Source organism: Pistacia vera, unplaced genomic scaffold, assembly GCF_008641045.1.
Source record: "Pistacia vera cultivar Batoury unplaced genomic scaffold, PisVer_v2 Contig38, whole genome shotgun sequence".
NCBI classification, from domain to species: domain Eukaryota; kingdom Viridiplantae; phylum Streptophyta; class Magnoliopsida; order Sapindales; family Anacardiaceae; genus Pistacia; species Pistacia vera.
In genome coordinates, this window is record NW_022196201.1 from 133,183 (window position 1) to 160,163 (window position 26,981).

The 26,981-nt window shown below is 41.0% G+C and overlaps 1 protein-coding gene across 1 annotated transcript; it reads left to right on the forward strand.

Annotated features, from left to right (window-relative positions):
• Positions 1-22,177: 22,177 nt before the first annotated feature.
• On the forward strand, positions 22,178-23,062 carry LOC116140800 ((E)-beta-farnesene synthase-like). The gene is made up of 3 exons (XM_031426377.1): positions 22,178-22,275; positions 22,422-22,560; positions 22,814-23,062. The coding sequence occupies exons 1-3, from the start codon at positions 22,178-22,180 to the stop codon at positions 23,060-23,062; spliced, it is 486 nt and encodes a 161-aa protein (XP_031282237.1).
• Positions 23,063-26,981: the final 3,919 nt, after the last annotated feature.

The window sequence follows — 26,981 nt, forward strand, 5'->3', positions numbered from 1 at the left end:
GCTGGCTTGCCTCAGACCGAAAATGCTCAGCTGTGGACGAACATCCGCGAGGTATACGGCCAACTCAATCTAGCAAAGTTTTTCACTTTGCGTAAAACCTCCTGGAAATCAAATAACACAATCTTCCAGTCACAGTTTATTTCAATCGCCTTTCAGCGATTTGGAATGAGCTCGATGCTGTTGAAGAACCGATTGGAAGGGCCATCCACTCTTCACAATCAGCACTGAAAGACCAAAACAAGTTAATACAATTTTTACTTGGTTTAAATGATAGTTTTCTAGCTTTTCGAATGCAGATATTGGCTACGTCCCCTGTGCCATCTCTCCGACGCACTATATCAACTGGCCGTCCAAGACGAAAGCCAAAGATTGGCTTCGTTTGACTCCAATCCAGAACTAAGCGGCTGCCTTCTCTGTCCATTCCCAACGCGGCAAAATGGACCATCTAAAATGAACACTGGACATGACAAGGGAGGCTAGGGCAAAATGCTAGTGACCAATAATTTATATGGGGAATCAACGGCCCAAATGTGATCCCCTCATCCAACGGCTCAAGTCCAACTGGGCTTAATAATCGTTTGGGCCCAATTTGGTTCCCAGCCCAAACTCCAAATAGCCACATTTTTGCAGCTGGCCCAAACTCAGGTAGTAATCCGGCCCACTTCACAAATTTTAATTCTTCCCAAGGGTCATTCAAGTCCAACAAAATCGTTATTGCGATTTTTGCAAACGGAGGAACCACACAAGAGAACGTGTTGGAAACTCCATGGCCGCAACCAAAATCACCGTTCTGGATCTGCCACCGCCAATCAGTAAGTCAACCTATCAATTCTAAGAGTACTACTATAGTCCCTATGTTTAGCCGAACAATATCGTCAGATTCTGCAATTGCTAAATCAAAGTCCGCAACCTAATTCCACTCCTATGCAGGTATACCCTTTTGTTCCAATATTACAAAAGAGAATTTTTGGATAATTGATTCAGGGGCTAGTGACCACATTGTTTGCGTCCCAAGCATTTTTTCAAAAACATTTCCCATACCATACACATCGGTCCACATGCCATGGGACACATGCACCAGCTACCCAATTAGGAACTGTTCGTCTAATAAACATTTATTCTGCATAATGTCTTGTTTGTTCCTGCTTTCTAGTTCAATCTCATCTCTTTCAAGAAACTTTGTCAAGATAATGTCTGTCTCTTAAAATTTTTTCCTAACAAATGTGAATTTCAGGACCGTTTGACTAGGAAACTGATGGGCTCGTAAAGTTCACCAAGGCCTTTATTACTGGATAGGTGCTCCTGATCTAAAACTTCAATGTCTTGTAACAGTCTTTTTAACATTAATAAAACTTTTTATTTTTGCATCAACGCCTGGGTCATAGTGCATCCATTCCACAACCCAATTGTCCCATTTGCCCTCTTGCAAAACAGTCCCGCACAAAATTTCCCAAACACACGCCTTCCACAAACCGTATTTTTTCCTTAATTCATATTGACTATGGGTCCATATCACACAGCCAATCACGATGGCTCTAGATATTTTCTTACCATTGTAGATGATACTCTCGGAAGAACCTGGGTCACCTCATGCCCTCTAAAACCCGACACTCACTCATATCAGACATTTCTTGTCCATGGTCAAAACCCAATTTGATGTTTCAGTTCAACGAGTCTGGACAGATAATGTTAGGGATTTCTTCAACACCCAATGTTCAAAACTTTTTTCCTCTCTTGGTATTATCCATGAAAGCCCTGTGTCTATACCCCTCAACAGAATGCATTGTTGAATGGAAACATCAACATCTTTTAGAGGTCGCCCGTGCCCTTAAACACAAGCCCACATCCCTACTACCCTTTGGGGCGAATGTGTGGTCACGGCCACATACCTAATCAATAGAATGCCAAGTCGGACTCTGATGTAAGCCACCTTATGAGGTACTTTTTGGTAAACCACCTACAGTTGATCATCTCCGAGTATTTGGGTGTCTATGCTACTCTACAAATTTAAAGGGAATGATAATTTCTCCTCGGGCATTCCCAGTGTTTTTTAGGTTACCCAATGAATCAGAAAGGATATCGCCTATATGATCTCACTACAGAGAACTTCCTAGTTTCTAGGGATGTGTTTTTTCATAAAGATTCTTTTCCTTTTTTAGACAGGTCTCCCTCTAACGACTCCCGCAGTCTTCCATTCTTTTCGAAGATACTTCCACAGCAAACTTGTTCAGCCCATTATACCATGCATCCCATTCCAAACATGGGACCCTCCAAGTCCACCTCGAACCAGTTTCTGCAGAGATACAACTTCCTGTCCTTCTCCACTTCTTCTCCAGAGAACCAGCTTTCGATCCACCTCCCCTGGACATACACCCATTGTTCCGCCCCTCCCGCCCCCCCCCCCCCCCCAGGAGACGTTCCACAAGGGTTCACTAGCCCACCTGTTTGGAAAGATGACTATGTCTGTCCTACCCTCCAGCCTACCACAGGTACTACTTATCCTACTTCCAACTATGTTACTTATGATCGACTGTCCCCTGCCCATAGAATTTGCATTAGTCAGATTTCTGCACACTAGGAACCCTCTGAAGCTGTTTCCTATTCACATTGGTGTCAGGCCATGGCCGATAAGCTTAGTGCCCTCTCTCAGAATCACACCTGGGATCTTGTTCCTCGTCTCTCTCATAGGAAACCCATTGGTTGCAAATGGGTTTACAAGGTCAAGCACCGTGCTGATGGCTCCATTGAGTGTTACAAGGCTCGTCTCGTTGCTAAAGGTTTCACCCAGAGAGAAGGTTTTGATTACCAAGACACATTTTCTCCCGTAGCCAAGCATGTCAGTGTTCGAATCTTCTTGTCCATTGCTGCCCTCCGTGATTGGTCCCTTCACCAAATGGATGTCAATAATGCCTTTCTCCATGGAGATCTTCATGAAGAAATTTATATGGACCCTCCTCTCGGACTTCGTAGACAGGGGGAGAATATGGTATGTCGTCTACACAAGTCCTTATATGGTTTGAAGTAAGCATCACGCCAATGGAACGCAAAGTTCACAGAGGCTCTAACTAATATGGGATTCACTCAATCCAACATGACTACTCTCTCTTCACATGGCACGAAGGTACACTGTCATTGCTCTTATTATTTATGTTGATGATATCTTAATCACTGGGAACGATGAGAGTAGCATTTGCACCCTAAAAGAACATCTCAACAAACATTTCCGTATAAAAGATCTGGAGAAACCAAAATATTTCTTGGGCATTGAGATTGCACAATCCCCGGCAGGTATTTCTCTAAGTCAACATAAATATTGTTTACAACTTGTATCCGACTCTGGTTTATCAGCATGCAAACCCAGCATCATTCCTGTGGAACAAAACATCAAACTCACATCATAGCAATATGACCGTGAGACAGCCTCTTCAGAAAATGACCTTCTGTTACAAGATCCAACTCCCTACCAGAGACTCGTAGGAAGACTTATCTATCTGACCATGACAAGGCCTAACATAAGTTATGCAGTCCACATACTAAGTAAGTTTATGCATCAACCCAAACAATCCCATATGGACGCAGCAATCAAGATGGGAATTTCGACATCACAGCTTACTGCGATTCAAATTGGGGTACTTGTCCCATGACCAGAAAGTCTCTTACAGGATTTTGCATTAAAATTGGAGGATCTCTTATATCATGGAAAACAAAAAGGCAATCAACAATATCACTTTCTTCAGCTGAAGTAGAATATAAAGCAATGGCAAAAACAACTTGTGAGATTGTCTGGATTCTTGGATTAGTCAAAGACTTGGGAGTAAAAACAGGAAAACCAGTTACTTTGTACTACGATAACAAAGCTGCTATTGATATCGCGACAAATCCAGTTTTCCATGAAAGAACCAAACACATAGAAATTGACTGTCATTTTGTCAGGGAGAAAATTCAGGAAAGGATTATCAGGACTAGGCACATATGAACATCAAACAACCAGCGGACATATTCACAAAGCCTTTGTGTAGTCGTCAGCATTCTTATTTATTATGCAAGCTTGGGGTTTTCGATATCTACAAACCACCAACTTGAGGGGGAGTGATGAAATATGGAATGCTGAGGATATCCATGCTGGAATCAAGCAGTGATTGATTTGATTGATTGTAATATTTTGTAATTAAGAGTTTATTGTTTTTCCTTTACAGTATTATTTCCTTTCCTTATTGTATTCAAAGCCACTGTATAAATTGGCCAATGTACATTACAGAATACATAATACAAGAATACAAATTTCTCTCTTTTGCTTGATATTCTTTGGCCCTCATTTCTGCCCTCTTTATCAAGCTTTCTTGTAGGCATACTTCGGCAGTCTTCTGTCCCTTTTGCCACCTTCAATCTCAAACTCTAACATGGTATCATAGCTAACCTTTGCTTCCGCTACAATCCTCTCCAAACCACTGTTTTCCTAAACCTGCAAAACAAGCAATAGAATTAGTTTTTTTTTTTTTTTTTTTAACCACAAATGGACCCAATCGCAATACCAGACTCAGCATCCATAGCCACAAATGAAGGCCCACACAACCAAATTCCACCAGGCCCAAACACCCACACTGGTCCAAATGCTCCACCAAGCCCAAACATCCACACTGATCCAAATCCTCCACCAGAGCCCAACCAACAGCCCGGATCCAGCTTTCAACTCGGCCTATTCCCATTCGGGTTTATGGGTCAAAGCCCTAACCCGATGGGTCAAAATCCCTACCCGATTTTCCAATTGCTTCCAGTCGCCATCGGTTGACCGAAACCAGGGGATGCCCTTTTCTCGTCGGTTTCTGATGGATCGAAACTGGTACTCGTCAAACAGCCGTTGGCCAGATCTTAAAACTATACCACTTGGGCCAGAGATTTCTGGCGTGCTCTGGTAACAAAAAATAAAGAAGGGTTCATCGATGGAACCCTTCTCCAACCCACTGAACAGCATCTAATCCATCACTGGATTCGATGCAACACCCTTGTTCATGCCTGGATCAGCAACTCCCTGACCCAAGAGATTGTTGCTGGCTTGCCTCAGACCGAAAATGCTCATGAGCTGTGGACGAACATCCGCGAGGTATACGGCCAACTCAATCTAGCAAAGTTTTTCACTTTGCGTAAAAACCTCCTGGAAATCAAATAACACAATCTTCCAGTCACAGTTTATTTCAATCGCCTTTCAGCGATTTGGAATGAGCTCGATGCTGTTGAAGAACCGATTGAAGGGCCATCCACGATTCTTCACCAGATCAGACACCTGAAAGACCAAAACAAGTTAATACAATTTTTACTTGGTTTAAATGATAGTTTTCTAGCTTTTCGAATGCAGATATTGGCTACGTCCCCTGTGCCATCTCTCCGACGCACCTATCAACTGGCCGTCCAAGACGAAAGCCAAAGATTGGCTTCGTTTGACTCCCAATCCAGAACTAAAGCGGCTGCCTTCTCTGTCCATTCCCAACGGCGGCAAAATGGACCATCTAAAATGAACACTGGACATGACAAAGGGAGGCTAGGGCAAAATGCTAGTGAACACAATAATTTATATGGGGAATCAACGGCCCAAATGTGATCCCCTCATCCAACGGCTCAAGTCCAACTGGGCTTAATAATCGTTTGGGCCCAAATTTGGTTCCCAGCCCAAACTCCAGAAATAGCCACATTTTTGCAGCTGGCCCAAACTAAGGTAGTAATCCGGCCCACTTCACAAATTTTAATTCTCCAAGGGTCATTCAAGTCCAACAAAAATCGTTATTGCGATTTTTGCAAAAGGAGGAACCACACAAGAGAAACGTGTTGGAAACTCCATGGCCGCAACCAAAATCACCGGTCTGGATCTGCCACGCCAATCAAGTAAGTCAACCTATCAATTCAAGAGTACTACTATAGTCTATGTTTAGCCAAGAACAATATCGTCAGATTCTGCAATTGCTAAATCAAAGTCCGCAACCTAATTCCACACTATGCAGGTATATCCTTTTGTTCCAATATTACAAAAGAGAATTTTTGGATAATTGATTCAGGGGCTAGGACCATTGTTTGCGATCCCAAGCATTTTTCAAAAACATTTCCCATACCATACACATCGTCCACATGCCAAAGGGACACATGCACCAGTACCCAATTAGGAACTGTTCGTCTAAATAAACATTTAATTCTGCATAATGTCTTGTTTGTTCCTGCTTTCTAGTTCAATCATCTCTGTCAAGAAACTTTGTCAAGATAAGTCTGTTCTTAAAATTTTTCCTAACAAATGTGAATTCAGGACCGTTTGACTAGGAAACTGATGGGCTCAGGTAAAGTTCACCAAGGCCTTATACTGGATAGGTGCTCTGATGCTAAACTTCAATGTCTTGTAACAGTCTTTTAACATTAATAAAACTTTTTTATTTTGCATCAACGCCTGGGTCATAGTGCATCCATTCCACAACCCAAGTCCATTTGCCCTCTTGCAAACAGTCCCGCACAAAATTTCCCAAACACACGCCTTCCACAAACCGTATTTTTCCTTAATTCATATTGACATATGGGTCCATATCACACAGCCAATCACGATGGCTCTAGATATTTTCTTACCATTGTAGATGATTACTCTCGGAGAACCGGGTCTCCCATGCACCTAAAACCCAGACACTCACTCATATCAGACATTTCTGTCCATGGTAAAACCCAATTTGATGTTTCAGTTCAACGAGTCTGGACAGATATGTTAGGGATTTCTTCAACACACATGTTCAAAACTTTTTTCCTCTCTTGGTATTATCCATGAAAGCTCCTGTGTCTATACCCCTCAACAGAATGGCATTGTTGAATGGAAAAATCAACATCTTTTAGAGGTCGCCCGTGCCCTTAAACACCAAGCCCACATCCTACTACCCTTTGGGGCGAATGTGTGGTCACGGCCACTACCTAATCAATAGAATGCCCAGTCGGACTCTAGATGGTAAGACACCTTATGAGGTACTTTTTGGTAAACCACCTACAGTTGATCATCTCCGAGTATTTGGGTGTCTATGCTACTCTACAAATTTAAAGGGGAATGATAAAATTTCTCCCGGGCTATCCCAGTGTTTTTATAGGTTACCCAATGAATCAGAAAGGAATCGCCTATATGATCTCACTACAGAGAATTCCTAGTTTCTAGGGATGTGGTTTTTCATAAAGATTCTTTTCCTTTTTAGACAGGTCTCCCTCTAACGAATCCCAGCAGTCTTCCATTCTTTCGAAGATACTTCCACAGCAAACTTGTTCAGCCCTATATACCATGCATCCCATTCCAAACATGGGACCTCCAAGTCCAATCTGAACCAGTTTCTGCAGAGATACAACTTCCTGGTCTTCTCTACTTCTTCTCCAGAGAACCAGCTTTCTGATCACCTCCCCTGGACAATACACCCATTGTTCCTGCCCCTCCCGCCCCCCCCCCCCAGGAGACGTTCCACAAGGGTCACTAGCCCACCTGTGAAAGATGACTATGTCTGTCCTACCCTCCAGCCTACCCCAGGTACTACTTATCCTACTTCCAACTATGTTACTTAGATCGACTGCCCTGCCATAGAATTTGCATTAGTCAGATTTCTGCACACTAGGAACCCTCTGAAGCTGTTTCCTATTCACATTGGTGTCAGGCCATGGCCGATAAGCTTAGTGCCTCTCTCAGAATCACACCGGGATCTTGTTCCTCGTCTCTCATAGGAAACCCATTGGTTGCAAATGGTTACAAGGTCAAGCACCGTGCTGATGGCTCCATTGAGTGTTACAAGGCTCGTCTCGTTGCTAAAGGTTTCAACCAGAGAGAAGGTTTTGATTAACAAGACACATTTTCTCCCGTAGCCAAGCATGTCAGTGTTCGAATCTTCTTGTCCATTGCTGCCCTCCGTGATTGGTCCCTTCACCAAATGGATGTCAATAATGCCTTTCTCCATGGAGATTTCATGAAGAAATTTATATGGAGCCCTCCTCTCGGACTTCGTAGACAGGGGGAGAATATGGTGTCGTCTACACAAGTCCTTATATGGTTTGAAGTAAGCATCACGCCAATGGAACGCAAAGTTCACAGAGGCTCTAACTATATGGGATTCACTCAATCCAACATGAATACTCTCTCTTCACATGGCACGAAGGTACACTGTCATTGTCTTATTATTTATGTTGATGATATCTAATCACTGGAACGATGAGAGTAGCATTGCACCCTAAAAGAACATCTCAACAAACTTCCGTATAAAAGATCTGGAGAAACCAAATATTTGGGCATTGAGATTGCACAATCCCGGCAGGTATTTCTCTAAGTCAACATAAATATTGTTTACAACTTGTATCCGACTCTTTATCAGCATGCAAACCCAGCATCATTCCTGTGGAACAAAACATCAAACTCACATCATAGCAATATGACCGTGAGACAGCCTCTTCAGAAAATGACCTTCTGTTACAAGATCCAACTCCTACCAGAGACTCGTAGGAAGACTTATCTTATGACCATGACAAGGCCTAACATAAGTTATGCAGTCCACATACTAAGTAAGTTTATGCATAACCCAAACAATCCCATATGGACGCAGCAATCAAGATGGGAATTTCGACATCACGCTTAATGCGTTCAAATTGGGGTACTTGTCCCATGACCAGAAAGTCTCTTACAGGATTTTGCATTAAATTGGAGGATCTCTTATATCATGGAAACAAAAAGGCAATCAACAATATCACTTTCTTAGCTGAAGTAGAATATAAAGCAATGGCAAAAACAACTTGTGAGATTGTCGGATTCTTGGATTAGTCAAAGACTTGGGAGTAAAAACAGGAAAACCAGTTACTTTGTACTACGATAACAAAGTGCTATTGATATCGCGACAAATCCAGTTTTCCATGAAAGAACCAACACATAGAAATGACTGTCATTTTGTCAGGGAGAAAATTCAGGAAAGGATTATCAGGACTAGGCAATATGAACATCAAAAACCCAGCGGACATATTCACAAAGCCTTTGTGTAGTCGTCAGCATTTATTTATTATGCAAGCTTGGGGTTTTCGATATCTACAAACCACCAACTTGAGGGGGGAGTGATGAAATATGGAATGCTGAGGATATCCATGCTGGAATCAAGCAGTGATTGATTTGATTGATGTAATATTTTGTAATTAAGAGTTTATTTTTTTTCTTTTACAGTATTATTTCCTTTCCTATTGTATTCAAAGCCACTGATAAATTGGCCAATGTACACATGCAGAATACATAATAAGAATACAAATTTCTCTCTTTTGCTTGATATTCTTTACCCTCATTTCTGCCCTCTTATCAAGCTTCTTGTAGGCATACTTCGGCAGTCTTCTGTCCCTTTTGCCACCTTCAATCTCAAACTTGACAACTCAACATCAAAGCAAGGTTTGTGTATTCATTAGGATACAACGATACAACTCATACAAGTTAAAAAGTAAATAAATAGCTTTTAGGATACAGATAAATTATTTGAAAAAAACACACAAATAAATACCTAAAATGTCTAAATCACTTAAATTAAGTCATATTCAGATCAAGATATGACAAAACAACATGCCCTCCTATTATTTTGAATAGGTTGAATGATGATCATAAACAACCACTATTTATTACTTTTGTTCAAAGCTAAAGATGATAAGGAATGGGAATTAAGCACATATAATCTTTTCTTCGACCAGTAACACCAAGTGCCTCGTTCATACCTAATCTCATGCTTCATTCCATTAGGAAGTTTCCAATCAAAATGGTATAGCAACATCACAAGAGCAATCTGAGTTGGCTAGAGCATATGAAGATCTAGGCACATCCTCATTCTAGCTCCAAATGGGATGAATTTAAAATTAGTTCCTATAGTCAATGCACAATCAAGGAACCTCTCTGGTTTAAAGCACTCGGGTTCAGACCAATATTTGAGTCCCTTCCAATCGCCCATGCGTTAACAATGACTTTAGTTTTGGCAGGTATGTTAAATCCATTAATTTCGCATCTCTCTCCACATTCTGTTGGAGCTAACAAAGGAGCGGGAGGATGTAATCTCAGAGTCTCTTTATTGCAAGCTTCAAGGATTTCATTTCATTAATACTTGTTTCACAATCTTTCTTTTTATTAAAGACCTTCCACACCTCATCTTGCGCCTTTTTCATCAATCTTGGATTTTTTATCATCTCAGACATAGTCCAATCGATTGTTGTTGCAACTGTGTCACTGCCACCAACAAAAACATCCTGAAAAGGACGTTAAACCATGCATGATATATGAAGGGGGACTTAACAATATCACTTCACCTTATATAAGGAAAGGTGTATGCTGACTCCAAACACTATTGCATTAATTAGGACGGCTCAAGTATTATATGAACACCATAAAACTTTAAGGTGAAAAAACATAATTATGTGCATGATTATCCATTTGAGATATATCCTTAGGAGAGCATATAAATAGTTTTAGCACTATATAGTACAAAAATTGAAACCTTATAAACTAAATTATAAAAGGTATCTTTTAATATAAATTATATATGATATATTAATTGTTTCATGAACCCTATATTTGATCTTTATCCTTTCTACAAAAATTGATATGATACCAGCTTTTTTAATATACACTAAAACATTGTACAAGTGAAAATACTTACAAAAATAACGGCTTTGGTGTTCTCGGTTGTTAAGGAAAATTGAAGGTCATCACGCCCTTGAAATCCTAAGAGAACATCAACTAGATCTTTATTTACTTCACTCTTGTCAGACATCTTATGTTCATTAATAACGTTTTCAAGTATTCTGTCAGATTCTTGATGCAGCACCTCCATTTTTTACTTGATTCCACTGATCAATTGGAGCAATTTGATTGAAGGAAACAGATCTGAGATATAAAAGCCTGCCATCAACTTCAAAGTTTCCTTGATAACAGATATGAACAAATCATGATCTTTGTTTTTTCCGCCAAGAGCAGTCTTTGAAGTGATAGCATAGGATGTTGACAAAAATTTCTCGGTGAGGTTAATCACTGATCCCGCTTTTGAAGCAACCCAATTGATGAGACTGGACATTTCTTCTTCTCTTACACATCGGAAAGATTGGATTTGTTTCGTGCTTAAAAGCTCCACTGTACAGATATTCCTTAGTTTTCTCTAATACTTGCCATATGGCGAAAAGGCTATATCATTATAATCATAAGACATGATACGTGTTAATTCATTGGAAGGCCTTGATGCAAATATAGTGTCATGAGTTTTCATCACCTGTTCAGTGAACTCTGGTGAAGAAACAACACCAGTGGAAATTTCTCCAAGCTGTAAGTGCATAAAAGGGCCATATTTCTTGGCCAAGTCTCTTAGTGCACGATGAGGAAGAGACCCAACAGAAGCGAGCTGGTGCAAGTTTCCAATAAGAGGAAATTTCCATGGCCCTGGAGGGAGATTTGAATTTTCATGGTTGGTTTTGAATTTTCATGGTTGGTTTTGAATATTTTGCCTATTTTCAGGACCATGAAGAAAAAGAGAAGAAAGCTTAGTAGGATTGGAAAGGAAGGGAAGACTAGCTCCATGAGAAATGAAGATGAATAAATGATAGTACTGCGGATACTTTTTGTTGAACCATGTTGATGCATGATTTTGACACCAACTCAACGTACGTGTGAAATACTGAGCTGGCCCAGAAGACACACGTGAATGGGGGATTAAGAATGTAAATGGTGGCAAGACAATGTTTAAAGTGGTTCGGATGCTTAAACAAGCGAATCCTACGTCCACTGATATTGTATTTATATTTGAAGGATCAGGTCACGACTTAGCAAGCTGACTTTGGAGTGTTGAGAATACAAATGAGGGAGAGAGAGAGAGCTATTACAGAGCGAAATTAGCTAATCAAGAGTAAAAAATGAGCGAATCCCACAAACGGGAGAGAAGCTCTCTATTTATAATGGGATACATTGGGGTAATGATTGCTGAATCCGTAAAAATGGGTCAGGTACTCTGCAAATCCTTCTTTACATCCTGTTCTTCACCTACTCGCGTGGTTTCCTCGTTTTATGCAGGAATTGGACACGTGGATGACCTCCAGCCTTTTGTCAGTCTGGCGCGCACCCACTGCACTGGCAGGAGCATGCTGCTCACGCCAGCACGCCACGTGGCCGTGCCTGAATGGTTGCAGGATCTGCCTAGACCTTGACCACTTGTGCTGACTGGGCTTTACGTCAGCCCTACTTTTCCAGGCATAACAGAAGTCCCCTAATTTTTAAGGTTTGAGAATCAAACCTTGGAAATTACAAATGCCTTGATCTGACGTGCTTGAAGAGATGCTATTTGAAGCGACTTGATTGTGAAGGAGGTCGAGAGGACATCTCCTCACATGCGACCTGGGGTGATCTTTGCCCTTACAGTCAGCCACCTAGATTTGGGTATCCAATGCTATAATGATGATTCCGACCTGTTTACACTTAGTAGCCTTCAAGAGGATAAGTGGTCGCTGCTTTATGGCTAATATCTGTCCAGGTCAAAGAATCACATCACTTTGCAACCGACGTGAGATGATGTTGAAGAGTTACGTCGCCTCACAACTTACAAAACAAAGAGTGTTTTTCATAATGACCTCTTCAGATGTTATCCGTTACGCTTTTGTAGCAGATACATTAAACCTTTTCTCTGACAGACGTGTCTTGAGCGCAATAAGTGTCAGCCATGCGCATTAAATGCTAGTCATGCTAAAACGACATTCCCTACTAGAGCATTAAATGCGGACGTGGGCGTATTAAATGTGGAAGGGGGAAAATGTGTCGTCGCTTGAGTGTTTCAATGGAAGGGGATGACGGTCTGATTTCTCAAGGCGTGACAGTCTGATTTCTCGAGGCGTGGCGGTCACTCTTCCTCGCTGATTTGTGACACATGGTCGTGATCAACGGTCAGATGTGTTTTTTGCCTAAACATTGTTTGACTTCGGGAAACCAAAGCACCACTTCCTCAGCTATATAAACCTTAAGCTTTCCAAGCAAAGTCACAGTACTTTCATTCTCAGAGAGAGCAAGAAACTTTTGCGAATCTTGGTTCTTTGCCTTCCAGAGTGGTGTTTGTCTGATATTCAGAGCAAAAGAGCCAATTTTTCTCATTTCAAGAGGTAAAAATGATTCCCTTCTCCTATTTTTTGTTTGATTTTGCTTTTGACAGTCATTATGCGATGACTGTCAGTTGGTAGCTCATCGGAGATGAAATATCCTCCGTTGGGTTAGGTCTATTGATGGTGGCCCTTTAAGTATTTTGTTAGGGTTTCTCTAGAGTTTAAGGGAGGAAATATTTATTTTCTCCTCCACGTCATCGTACGAGATAGTGTCCGAGGGCTGAATGGTTCCCTGCTTGTTGCTTTTGCAGACCGCAAGAGAATGGACCCCTTAATGACCAAAGTCGAGGAAGGGACCAGTTCGCCCATGCAGGATGCTCTTGCGTGTCCCATTCGAGAGATCTTCTCGGTACTTACGGAGGAAGAGCTTGAAAGGGTGATAGACCAGTACGCTATCAGCGTGTAGGTCTTTCGTGATAGGACACACACAGCTCGGTATCCGCCACGAGGGTTGGTCACGATCTCCGAGGACATTTTCAAGGGTGGGGGGTTGATCCCTTTCCACCCTTTTATTAGGTCTGTCCTGGATCATTTCGGGATCACGCTAATGCAGCTCATACCGAACACGTACATGACTGTCGTTGCCATGTACATCACGTGTCGTATATTCTAAAAAGAATAGGCTGGGCGAGCTAACCGCGGTAGAGCTTGATTGCTCATATATTCTAAAAAAGAGCAAAGACAAGAATTCCTACTACTTGTCCAGGCGACCTACCATAGAAGCGGGGATACACAGTTACCCAAGTAATGTAAGACCGTATGAGACGAAGTTCTTTTTCTTTTAAGGAATCCTATGATGGATCTGTCTGACCTCCCTAACGATTACCAGAATGAGCTTGCTTCCATGGCGCAGGCTGAAGCTGAGGAAGCAGCTCAAGGACCCGACCCAGAAGAGGAACAGGCTGAGTTCATTCCAGAGGAGCCCGCATCCGACCAGATGGCTGGCGACCAGCTTGGGGAGGATGATCAGTGATCCGCTTCTCTTGTTTTGTGCCTTTGTGCTTATGTACTCTCCCTTTTCATTAATAAAGATATTGCTTTTCACATTCTTTCATGAGTATTTACAATTTTCGCATTCTTTACATATGAGATCGTATTCTAATTGTTTACAATAATACTGGTATGAGTTTATAAGAACAGAATTGTATATATGGGAAAATGATTACAAATGATCAGAATTGTACACTTGCTATTACAAAGATTGCAAAAATTAAAACCGACCTTTACAAGGAAATAATTGAGTTCGGAATTACTGATAATAAGGTCGGAGATGCTCAACATTCCAAGCTCGGGGTATTTCGGAACCATTCAGCCTTTTAAGAGGATAAGTCCCCGGTCTTATTACTTTGGCGATGCGATATGGGCTTTCCTAGTTTGGTCCCAAAACTCCCACACTTGGTTCTCTAGTACCGAGAAGAACTTCCTTTAAAATAAGGTCGCTGACTTAGAAGTCTCTTCTTTTGACCTTAGAGTCAAAGAACCTTTTCGCGCGTTACTGATAGGCTGCTATCCTTAGCTGAGCCTTGTTGTGATGTTCTTCAACTAGGTCCAAACTTGCGCTCATAAGCGTTTCATTGTCGGCTTCGTTGTACAGGTCCCTCCGAAGTGAACAGGTTCCTACCTGCACAGGGATCATCACTTCGCAGCCATATGCTAGTGAAAATGGGGTTTCTAAGTTAGAGGTTCTCAGAGTTGTCCTATATATCCATAGGACTATGGGGAGGTCGTCGGCCTAATTCCGTTTGGCTACGCCAAGTTTGGCCTTAAGAGTGTGCTTGATGGTTTTGTTGACAGCTTCAACTTAGCCATTTTCTTGCGGTCTTGCGACTGAGGCAAATTTTTATGAATACCTAACTCGTCGCAAAACTGCTTGAACTCCTTGTTGTCGAACTGTTTACCATTATCTAAGATGAGAGTATGACGAATCCCATAGCGGCACACAATGTTTTTGAAGATGAAGTCTTTGAGCTTTTTGGTCGTGATCGTGACTAACGGTTCTGCTTCGACCCACTTGGTGAAGTAATCCACCGCGACCATGGCATACTTGACTCCCCCTTTACCAACTGGCATGGGACCAATGAGATCAATTCCCCACATGGAAAATGGCCAGGGGCTGGTCATAGTTATCAGCTGGTGGGAAGGAGCTTGTGGTATGTTTGCGAACCGTTGGCACTTGTCACAGCTTTTGACAAAGTTGTAGGTGTCTTCTTGGATTAGGGGCCAAAAGTACCCTTGACGAACAACTTTGTTGGCGAGAGATCGTGCGGCAGTGCAATTACCATAGATCTCTTCATGTATCTCCGTCATGATGTAATCTGCTTCTTCGCTGGTTACACATCGGAGGAAAGGGGCGCTAAACTCTTGCCTATACAACTGGTCTCCGATGAGGGTGTAATGAGTAGATCTTGTTCGCAGGGTCCTTGCCTCGACCTTGTCGTTGGGCAAGGTCCCATCTCTGAGATACTGAATGATAGGGGTTATCTAACAAACTGATTCTGTTACATTCACGGCATGTTCGATCGGGCTGATACTAGGGGTCTCGATGAATCGAACAGGAATGCTTTTTGGTGCATCCGAATCCAACGACAAGGCTATCCTCGCCAAGGCGTCTGCCACAGAGTTGCTATCTCTAGGAATCTGTGTGATCATGAAGTGCTTGAATGGCTCGAGTGCGGCCTTAGCTTTCTTCAGATAGCTGATTATGTTTTCTTCCTTGGCCTGGTACTCCCCCAAAATCTGGTTAACGACCAGCATGGAGTCGCTATGGATGCTGATCGCGGTTGAACTCATTTCTCTGGCCAACCGTAGTCCAGCAAGCAGAGCTTCATACCCGGTCTCATTATTGGTCGCCTTAAAATCGAACCAGAGAATGCCATGAATGTGAGTCCCTTCGGGACTCAAAAGGAAAAGACCTGCCTCGACCTTTTTTCTGTTCGATGATCCATCGACATAGAGGCTCCAGGTCGATAGATTTTAGGCAGTTTCCCAAATGACTTGGCTGGGCTGTTACTTCGACTCATTCATCGAATGATATGAGAATTCTGATATGAAGTCGGCAATGGTCTGCCCTTTGATGGTTGCCTTCGGTCTATACTTTAGATTGAACTAACTTAATTCCATGGCCCATTTAAGCAATTTACCTGATGCCTCTGGTTTTTGGTGGACCTACCTGAGCGGTAATTGGTCATTACATGGATAATATGGGCGTGGAAGTAAGGTCGCAACTTTCTGGAAGTGATCAGCAGGGCACAAGCTAATCGTTCCATTTCCGGATACCGCATCTCGGCATCTAACAGACACTTGCTCGCGTAATACACTGGCCATTGGACCCTGTTCTATTCTCGAACTAAGGCTACACTGACCGTAAATTGAGAGACGGATAGATACAGGAGGAGGATCTCTTGCGGGAAAGGTTTGGACAGAAGAGGTGGCTCCCTGAGGTGTTCTTTAATACTCTGGAACGCCTGTTCGCACTCAAAAGTCCACTTAAACTTCTTGTTGGCCCTTAGTATATTGAAGAATGGCAAGCAGTGATCTGTTGCCCTCGATATGAAGCGATTGAGTGCTGCTATTTGCCCATTGAGGCTCATAACCTGCTTTTTGTTGGTCGGGCTTTTCATATTGACGAGAGCTTAGATTTTCTCGAGGTTGATCTCTATTCCCCTTTGGTTAACCATGTATCCCAGGAATTTTCCTGAGGATACTCCGAATCAGCACTTGAGGGGGTTTAGCTTCATTATGTATTTCCGGAGGATGTCGAACATCTTAGCGAGATGTGCTATGTGATCTGAAGCGACATGCGACTTGACCAGCATGTCATCTACATAAACCTCCATCGATTTCCCGATCTGCTCTGAGAACATTCGATTAACTAGCCGCTGGTAAGTTGTGCCAACATTCTTGAAGCCGAAGGGCATAACTTTGTAGCAATACAGCCCTCAATCTGTAATAAAGGATGTATGCTCTTCGTCCAATGCATACATCAGAAGTTGATTGTATCCCGAGTACGCGTCCATAAAACTCAATAGCTTATGCCCGGAGGTGGCGTCCACGAGCTGTCGATCCTAGGCAGGGGAAAACTATCTTTTGGGTATGCTTTGTTGAGGTCGGTGAAGTTGACGCAGGTTCGCCATTTATCGTTGGGCTTCTTTACTAAAACCGAGTTGGCAACCCAGCTTGGATAAAGCGTTTCTCAGATGGATCCATTCCAAAGGAGATTATCTACCTCAAGTTTCAAGGTAGCATATCGCTCCGAATCCATCGCTCTTCTCTTTTGGTGAACCGGCTTGGCTTCATTGTCGATGTTCAATGCATGGCAAATAATATTCGGGCTGATCCCGACCATATCTGCATGCGACCATACGAACACATCGATATTCTCTTTGAGGAAGCTAGCCAATTCGGCGGCGAGCTGGGGGTTGAAATTGCTCCCAATCTTCAACACTCTGTTCGGCTCGCTCTGGTTGACCGGTACTTCAGACAGATCCTCAACTGGCCCACTAGAAGGGCATTCTTGAATACAAGGATCCATATTATCCTCGGCTGGGCTAGGCTGTGACTCAATCCTGCTGATCGCTATTGCCTGTCGGGAAATGTCGTGCGAGATGCCCTTCCCCTTGCACGCCATCTGCACTGCCCTTACATAACAGTCGCGAGATGCACACTGAGATCCGCTAACTTTCCCTATCCCCGTCGGGGTGGGGAACTTTATCTTGAGATGGTATATCAAAGTGATCGCCTTGAAGTTTTTCAGCAGAGGTCGCCCCAGGATACCATTAAAAACAGATGGGCAATCCACTGCCAAGAATTCAGTTACCTTGGTTACCTCGTCAAAGTCACCCAGCATGACTGGAAATGAGATCATTCCTTTGGGGATCAGGTGATCCCCTGTAAAACCATATAGGGGGATTGAGGCGGGCTTCAGTTCAGCCTCGTCCAAATTCATTCTCTTGAAAGCTGTCTGGACAGGATGTTCACAGCACTTTCGTTGTCCACCAACATTCTGTGGACGTCGAAGCCCCCTATTAGGGGCGTGATCACGAGAGCATCATCGTGGGGATGATGCAATCGAACTCCGTCCTTTCCGGAGAAGGTAATTTCTTCCTCCTTGCGAACCTTTGGTGGTCGTCGCGTCGTGTTCATCACACTGATAGGATCGTGATGGATTGTGTGAGCATATCTTTCCTGGGCACCTCACGAGTTCCCCATGAGGTGTGGCCCCCCAAAGATCATTCCGACGCTATAGATACCCTTGCGATCACGACGCTTCTTTCCTGGTTCCCCTTGATTTTTCTCCTATACGGGAGTGGAGTCATCAATATACTCTTTGAAATGCCCCTGTTTGATGAGATCTTCGATTGCCTATTTGAGAGCTCGGCACTCATCGGTGTGATGCCCATTGTCTTGATGAAAACAACAGTATTTTTTACTATTTCTGGCTTATGGGGGATTTTTCATGGGCTCAGGCTCTCCGAGCAAGCCGGCTTCTTCTGACTTGTCAAGAATAGCCGATACAAACGTATTCAAATGCGTATACTGATTCCTATTGCGATTGCGACAAGGAACTGGAGCATAAGACTTTTTGGGCTCGAACCGTGGTTTCTTTCCTTTTCGTTGATCGTCATTAGCCCATCTGCGATCAACTCTCCTACTTTCCCCCTGATTAGGCGCACTACCTAAAGCGCTGGGGTTGCAATGGTGGAGTGCTGCTACGAAGTTTTAAATATGGAGGTACTTCTCTGCAAGGTTGTAGAAGTGGGTGAGGGAAACATCATCCTCAGCCTATAGCTCTTTCCATAGGTCGGTCTGTGGGCGAACTCCTGCTATGATGAGAGTCTAAACAGACTCTTCGGGAGTGTGAGCTACCTTATTAAGTTCTTTGTGGAATCGGTTGATGTAAGACTGGAGGGATTCATCCCTCTCTTGCCTTATGTTGCTGAGGTAGCTTAAAGGCATTGAGAATTTTCGGTTCGCTTGGAAGTGTCTCAGGAACGTTGTGCTCATTTGAGGCCACGAGTTGATTGATCCCACTGGGAGTGACCTGAACCACCATTTAGCATGAAAGGTTAGGGTTACTACCAAACAACGCCACTTCGCCAAATCTGAAACCTTGTGAAGCTCCATCAGGTTGTTGAATTCATACAAGTGATCTTGCGGATCAGAATTTCCATCGAACGCCCGCATATCGGGCATTCTAAATCTTGATGGGAGAGGGGTGGCTAACACTGCTGGAGAAAAGGGAGACGCTACTGTGACCTGCCCTTGCTCATTTTGCTGAGCTTTTAGCTGATCTAGAGCCTGCTGCAGCTCTTCAATCTAAGGCAGCGAAGCTATCTGGGGATTACTTTCCCCCATGCGAGTTCGACCCTCATGATTGCGGTTGAGGAAAGTCCGGACGTCAGATTCCTCTTTGCCTCGGTCGGCAGTTCCGACCACCCTTGACACATGCTTGCTAGAGTCGTGTGATGGCGATGAATGGTGCGGGAAATTTTCACGACCTCCGTGGTGGTACGAACCACCCCGCGAAGTGTGGGAACCTCTCGCACATTGACGATCAAGATCGTTTTTCTGGCGGTGATGAGAATCACCCCGCCTAGCACTTTTACGGGAGTGCTCATGTGACGTGGCATGGGACAGCTAGGGATGCTATCTTTCACTGAGCCTCAACGCCACGGGTATTCTACTCGGGACGTGGTCGGTGTTTGCCAGCCCTTTAGAGCCTTTAGGCCCGCTATTCCCCACTTGCTTACCTTTCTTTCAACTTGCTACGGTGCGCACGGCCTGAGTATTACCCTTCTTCACGTTTTCGCGTAACCTGCAGGAGTTTTTGGTGGTTGCACCACCCCATTTGATTTGGATGGTGTGCCCTAGTCCAAACGGTCCACCCTTTGGTTGACCGTTTGGAAAGTATTGTTGAACCTCTTCAGATAGCTCATGATGGCAGGGTCAAGTTATGAACTTGAAGGGATATCCCCTGCGGCATTTTGTGGAACTGAGGGCACCTCGGGAGGAGTGTCCTCCTGTACATGGGGGATCTCCTCAGCACCATGATTGGTTCACTTAGGTTCAAATTGACGAGCCATTTGTTGTTATAGGACTAGTTAGTCAGAGATTCTCCTGATGAAGGACGAATACTAAATCAGACCTCCTTCTAGTGTCAAACTATTGATGCGTGATTTTGACACCAACTAAACGCATGTGTTAAATGTTGAGCTGGCCCAGAAGACACACGTGAATGGGGGATTGAGAATGTAAATGGTGGCAAGACAATGTTTAAAGTGGTTCCGATGCTTAAACAAGCGAATCCTACATCCACTGATATTGTATTTCTATTTGAAGGATCAGGTCGCGGCTTAGCAAGCTGACTTTGGAGTGTTGAGAATACAAATGAGGGAGAGAGAGAGCTATTACAGAGCGAAATTAGCTAATCAAGAGTAAAAAATGAGCGAATCCCACAAACGGGAGAGAAGCTCTCTATTTATAGTGGGATACATTGGGGTAATGATTGCTAAATCTGTAAAAAGGGGTCAGCTACCGTGCAAATCCTTCTTTGCGTCTTATTCTTCACCTACTCGCGTGGTTTCCTCATTTTATGCAGGGATTGGACACGTGGACGACATCCAGCCTTTCGTCAGTCTGGTGCGCACCCATTGCACTGGCAGGAGCATGCTGCTCACACCAACACGTGACATGGCCGCACTTGAATGGCTGCAGGATCTGCCTAGACCCTGACCACTTGTGCTGACTAGGCTCTACTTTAGCCCTTCTTTTCCAGGCATAACAAACCAGTAATGCATATACATATTTGTTGAAAATTTTCTACCCAACTCTTGTTCCCAAAAACATGAATTTCATAACTAAAATGGAAATGTTAAAAATAAATGCGAGTTGCACATATTTTCTCCCTTTAGCTGCCACCAATAAAATACAAAACAAATATTTATATTAGACTTTACCTTCTTAGAGAAACACAGGCGGATAAGAAACACTAAAGAATAATTTTTTAATTTAAAGTTATGAATAAGATATCGAATTAATATATTCTTGAGAGTCTGGTTGAGCAGCTAAAGACCAATCTAACACATTTCTTCTTTATTCCTAAAATATGTATATTGTTTAGAACATTTTGGATTCACTGCTAAATTGAATTAAAACTTTTAAAATTCAAGGTATAATATATTTTAGATTGAGAGAATGGGTACGGGCTAGGGCTGGGTAGGGCGGTGCCATGCCCACCTTTGTCCTCGATGTTGGGGAATTTCATTGGGCCTGGGCCCATCTTGGCCTTCAGCTGTTTCGGCTCCCTACCCTGTTCAGGCCAGGGCAGGCCAAACGCCCATCCCTAATTTGGGTTGCCCTGGCACATTGCATTGTTACGGTGTACGGATTTATCCTTTCCTTGTACTTGCTATAATTTAAAATCTCTAAAAAGGGCTTGTGGCCAAGGTATGAGGCAAGATTTTTCTTGTCCACCAATGCAAGACATAATCTCACAATAAAACTTTGCTTAAATTTGCGAAGTTGGACTATAACATACTACAAGTGAGGCACCAGAAGCAACTCAGTGACATCTTAAAGTAAGTTCATATTTTTAATTACATCACAAAATTGATTTACAACTTTATTTTTATTTTATTAGTATATTTTCTCAAGGTTGTTCACCACCCCCACCCCCCCAAAAAAAAAAAAAAAAAACAAAACTAAAATGAAAAGTTTTAGAATATTAGTGAAGTTATCAACAATCATAATCATTTATATGGTGAAAAACGAGTTATATATTTGGCCCTTTCATTTAATTTTTTATATATTGCCTATACTAACTTGTAAAGAGGAAGCTTTTTTTTTTTTTTTTTTTTTTTTTTTCAGTTTTTATAATTACGGTACACGATATGGTATGATATAAATGAAGCTGTATAATTTCAGGTGGCGGAAAAATCTAGAATTGATTACAAAGCTGCCATATATTAGAGACCGAATGGTGGAAGAATATTTTTGGATCTTGGGAATGATCTTTGAGCCACAATACGCTGACGGCATAAAGAAAATGACGAAAGTTTTTTGTCTTCAAATTGTCTTGGATGATACGTACGATTCCTATGGTACCCTTGATGAACTTACACTTTTAACAGAAGCAATCAGAAGGTTAATTAAAGACATATTGCATACAGCTTAAAGTGAACCGTCTGAATTTCATAATAGATTTAGAAATTTTATATTTATAATCATTTTAATTTTCAAATTCTGCCTTCAATTTTCATAAGGAATGTGAATGGTTAGTTGACTTTCAGATGGGACATTGGCGCCCTAGATATGCTTCCAGATTACATGAAATTTATTTATAAGTCACTCTTAGATTTTTTCGCTGAAATGGAGGAAGATATGAATAAGGAAGGAAGAGCATACTGCGTAGATTGTCCAAAAATGATGGTAGGTGATATATATTAAGCTTTGCTCTTCGTGTGGTTTTACGCATAACATGAATAAATTTTCTCAGATTTGAACTTTAAAATGGGTACAGTAACAGCTACAATAAACAACAAAAATTGTCTTGCTGTAAAAAAATTATCTACCTCTATTCATTGAAAGGACATGATTAGAATGTCACTTTATATTCAAATTTTGTTTTTACTTTCTTGGGTAAGGTTTTTAATATCGAGTTTAATTGTATTGTCCTTAGCAGCAAAGAGTGGTCGAAGCATATTTTGCTGAAGCCATATGGTTCAATAGAGGGTATTTTCCAAGTACATTTGATGAATATATGACAGTTGCACTGGAAACTGGTAGCTGCCGATTGACGATAGCGATGATCTTCTTAGCCATGTGTGCAACTAAAGAGGATTTTGATTGGTTTTGCTCTGATCATAAGATTATAAAAGCAGCAGATCGTATCGCCAGACTCTTGGTTGACAAAGCGTCTCAGAGGGTATGAATATGAATAATAAAAAATGCTCAATAATTAATTGTTTACCAAATTAAGTTATATATTTTGGATAATATTTCACATTAATTATCTAACAGTGTTCATATATTATATATGAATTAGTTTGAGCAAAAGAGACACTACAACATTATGCATTTCTAGCCATGACGTTCATTGTAGCTAAAAATATGAATTTGCGTAGCTAAATGGTTTAGCTACAAATGTGATGTTTTGTAGCTTATCGTAACTAGAAGTGGCACAGCTAAACGTTAGCCATGTAACTTTTTGCTTACGTAGCTAATCGTTTATATTTTTTGCTATTAATGAGATTAATATGTAATTAAAAACTTTGATGTTTTTGCCACAATAATAATAAGCTTATAGCAAAAGCTTTGCCTTTATAGCCATGAAGAATAGATAGTATAGCTATGTTTGCATTTTAGCTACATAAATATAAATTTATAACTAAAACTTGAAAATTTCTGCTGCAAAAATAGTATCCATGGCAAATATATTAATATTTTGGCTACATGAACACTAAATTTGTAACTAAATAAAAAGATCATTTGCCACATATATAGTAAATTCGTAACTAAATATTAAATTTTTGCCACGGACATATAAAAGTCATATCTATATATGAAAAGATATTGCTATGGACATAGTGTATTAATAGCTAAATATTGAAATTACTTGTTATAAATACTTTTGATTTGTAGCTAAATATTATAATTATTTGTTATAGAGCAAATAATTTATATCAAGAATTTATAATTTATTGCTTCGATTAAAATTAATTGTAACAAATATTGCTATAATTAACAAATTTAATAATAATTACAAATTTATAGCAATATTTTTATATTAAATAGATAATATAATGTCATGAGAAAAATTCTAATATAAAAAATATAACATTAATAAAGTCATTTTCAACCAAATAATTGTCTACTCATAAAATCTTTCATCCTAGTAATTAAAAATGTTATCAACTAATTTTTTTTTACAAAATATGAATGTTTCAATGTCATAGCAACCTTTCCTGACCATTTAAGAATTTCCACCAACCTGCAATATCAAATTTGAAAAAAAAAAAAGGATTAATCATATAGACTAATGTAATTATTGCATATCACTTTATGATTAATGTAAAGGAAAAATAGTTTTCATAGTATATATGCAATTTTCAAAATAACTTATAATTTCATCCAAAGGGATTTGGTTATTTGTTTAAGATTGTTGACCTTGTGTTGAAGCATCATCATGAACTTCTCTTCCCATAGTCTATTCATCTCCTCCATTTGCCTTTTTACTTCTTCTAATTTCTCATTTGCTTCCTCTTTGCCTCCTTCACCCTTTCATTTGCTTCCTTCCTAGTTGTTTGTACTTGTTTCATAAGTTATGCTTTAGTTGGTCTACTTCCAAAACATTCAGTAATACTTTTTCCTGAACCATAAGCACGCAAATAGCCATTTTTCTTCAGACCCAAGGACCTCTTCAAATATTTCATCATCATTCAATAAGATTTGTCCTTCTACTTGTTTTTTTAATCAATCAATCTGTGACTACAAAATAAATTTATAAATTAGCTTGGATGTGTGTGCATAATAAAAAAATCAAGAAATAGTTAAAGAGAATACAAAGCTATTACAATAATGTCTTCTATACTAGATTCAGCTTGCTTTCCTTTCTTTCTTTTGTGAGATTCAATCCAAACTTCAACACGAGAAGGAGTATATAAAACTGAATTTTTTTAATTAAAAAAAAAACTGGGGAAATTAGAAACAGCAAGGTCTCTTATTCATATTTGACAGGTTTCTTGTTCAGGTTTATATCAATGACTTCCATTGCGTGAATTGAAACATTTTTATAGTAAAAGTCAAGTCATACTAATTAAACTCGTCATACTAATTAAACTCGTCATTGATGAATTTTAAAAGAGAGAGGCAAAAATCATGGGCCACGGAAACTTGTTTCGCTTTAAAATTAAATTAAACATAGTTCCACATAATATATATACTTTAAACTGAACTATATTAGTAACTGAATTTGCATGATAAGAGAATTTTGAGTGGGACCAAAATCCAAACTACAAGGTCACTTAAATCATGTGATAAATTATTTTAACCCATGTGAAATTTATTTGTTACAATTTCTGCGTGTGCGGAGGATTACCTCCCCTCGGATATTGGCTCTTTTAAGTTTTGGTTATGTTTAATTTTCCTGTTTACTACGTTATGTTTTATTCTATGTTTAATATTTGGGTCTTGCGCTATCCTTACCATTTGAAGTGATATTACACATCCAAGAGGTTGAACTTACGCACATGGAATCTTCTTCAGCTGTATCTACGTTTACTGCTCCCATAAATACTAGCTTATCTAGATCTTCTTCTAAAGTAGACAGTTTGTATGAAATATCTTATATCCCAGAAAATAAAAAAATCCAAGACACTATCCCTCCCATTGTAAATCCTAATACAGCCTTTTCCAAGTCTTCGTCTTCTTTGTCTAAAACCTTTAAAACTCTTGTCCGTCCTTCTAGAAAGCCAGTCAAAGAGTATGTCCAGACTAGTACTTTTGACAAGTGTCAAATTCCAGCCACATCCCAAGAACAATATGTTACTTTGGAAATCCCTCAAGAATCCATTACTCAATGGATTTGTGAAGGATACTCTCATGTGCACTTTGGCGCTATCCGACTCGCTCTATCTTATCATGTCAGAAAAGGACTCCCAGTCTTTGTTCGAATTGCTTTATTGGACACCAGATTTGTCCAATATCAACATGCTTGTATAGGGACAGCACAGACAACTTTGAATGCTAGGACAGTCATTATGACACTGTTTCCTAATTTCAACATGTCTCTCTCTGATGTTCATTGCTCTAAGGCTCTTAAAGTTCAATTACAGATCGTTGGTGCAGATTTAAATCCAGGAAGTATTGCAGCTACTTTGCATTATCAAATGGTTTGACGAATCCAAGACCATGCTCTTGATCTCACTATCCCTGCGACTACTGATGCACTGCTCCTTAGTGTTGACTCTCAGAATACTCCTCACTACATCAATATTCCAAGGCAAATTTCCAGAGATGATTTGATTAAATTGTTACCCGATTCTTGGGTGATGAGTTACTAGTCTCTTAACAAAAAAGAAACTCCGGTGGTTTCTACATAATCTACCATGCATGATAACAGTGACGAAACAACAACTATCAGATTTAAGTCTCCAGCAACTCCCAGTGCTCCACCTTTGAGTTTTCGACAAACTGAATTCATGATTACTCCGGTCATACCCACTACAGCAGTACGGGAACCTGGAATTTCCATTCATTCTTTTCAACAATCTGGTGCTCCTGTCTATCATCAATATGATCCAGTCACTGGTCACACTCCATTTGATCTTGACTGCCAATGCTCGGAATGCCGTGATGATCCTATTTGGGAAATCGATGGGCATTATCTTCCAAGACGAAACTATTTCAACCAGAAAAAGAAGAAAGCTCGCTGCAGTCAGATAGATCTTCATTCCCGATTTGAAGAACATGATCCTGAAGTTGGTCTTCTTGGTCAACCCTCTGGAAAATTTGACTATTATGTCAAATATTCTCCCCCAGCCAGGAACGATTCACCATCCATTAATCCCTCATGGGACATCCCTCTGAAACCTCAACCCAAATCACCTTTAAAACTATCCAAACCTGCTAAATCCTCTTACTTCAAACAGCCTTTACCATATTGTCAACAGTCTTTGTGGTGGATTGCAAAAGAACATAAACCAACCCATTCACCCCTTGCTCATACTCCCCCTGTTCAGTCCGTTATGATGATCCAATCCCCTGAGCCCTCAAAGACAGGACAACATTTCAATTATGACACATATTTTCCTTCTCTTCAGGAAACTGCCACTCAACAACCAAGAGTTGTT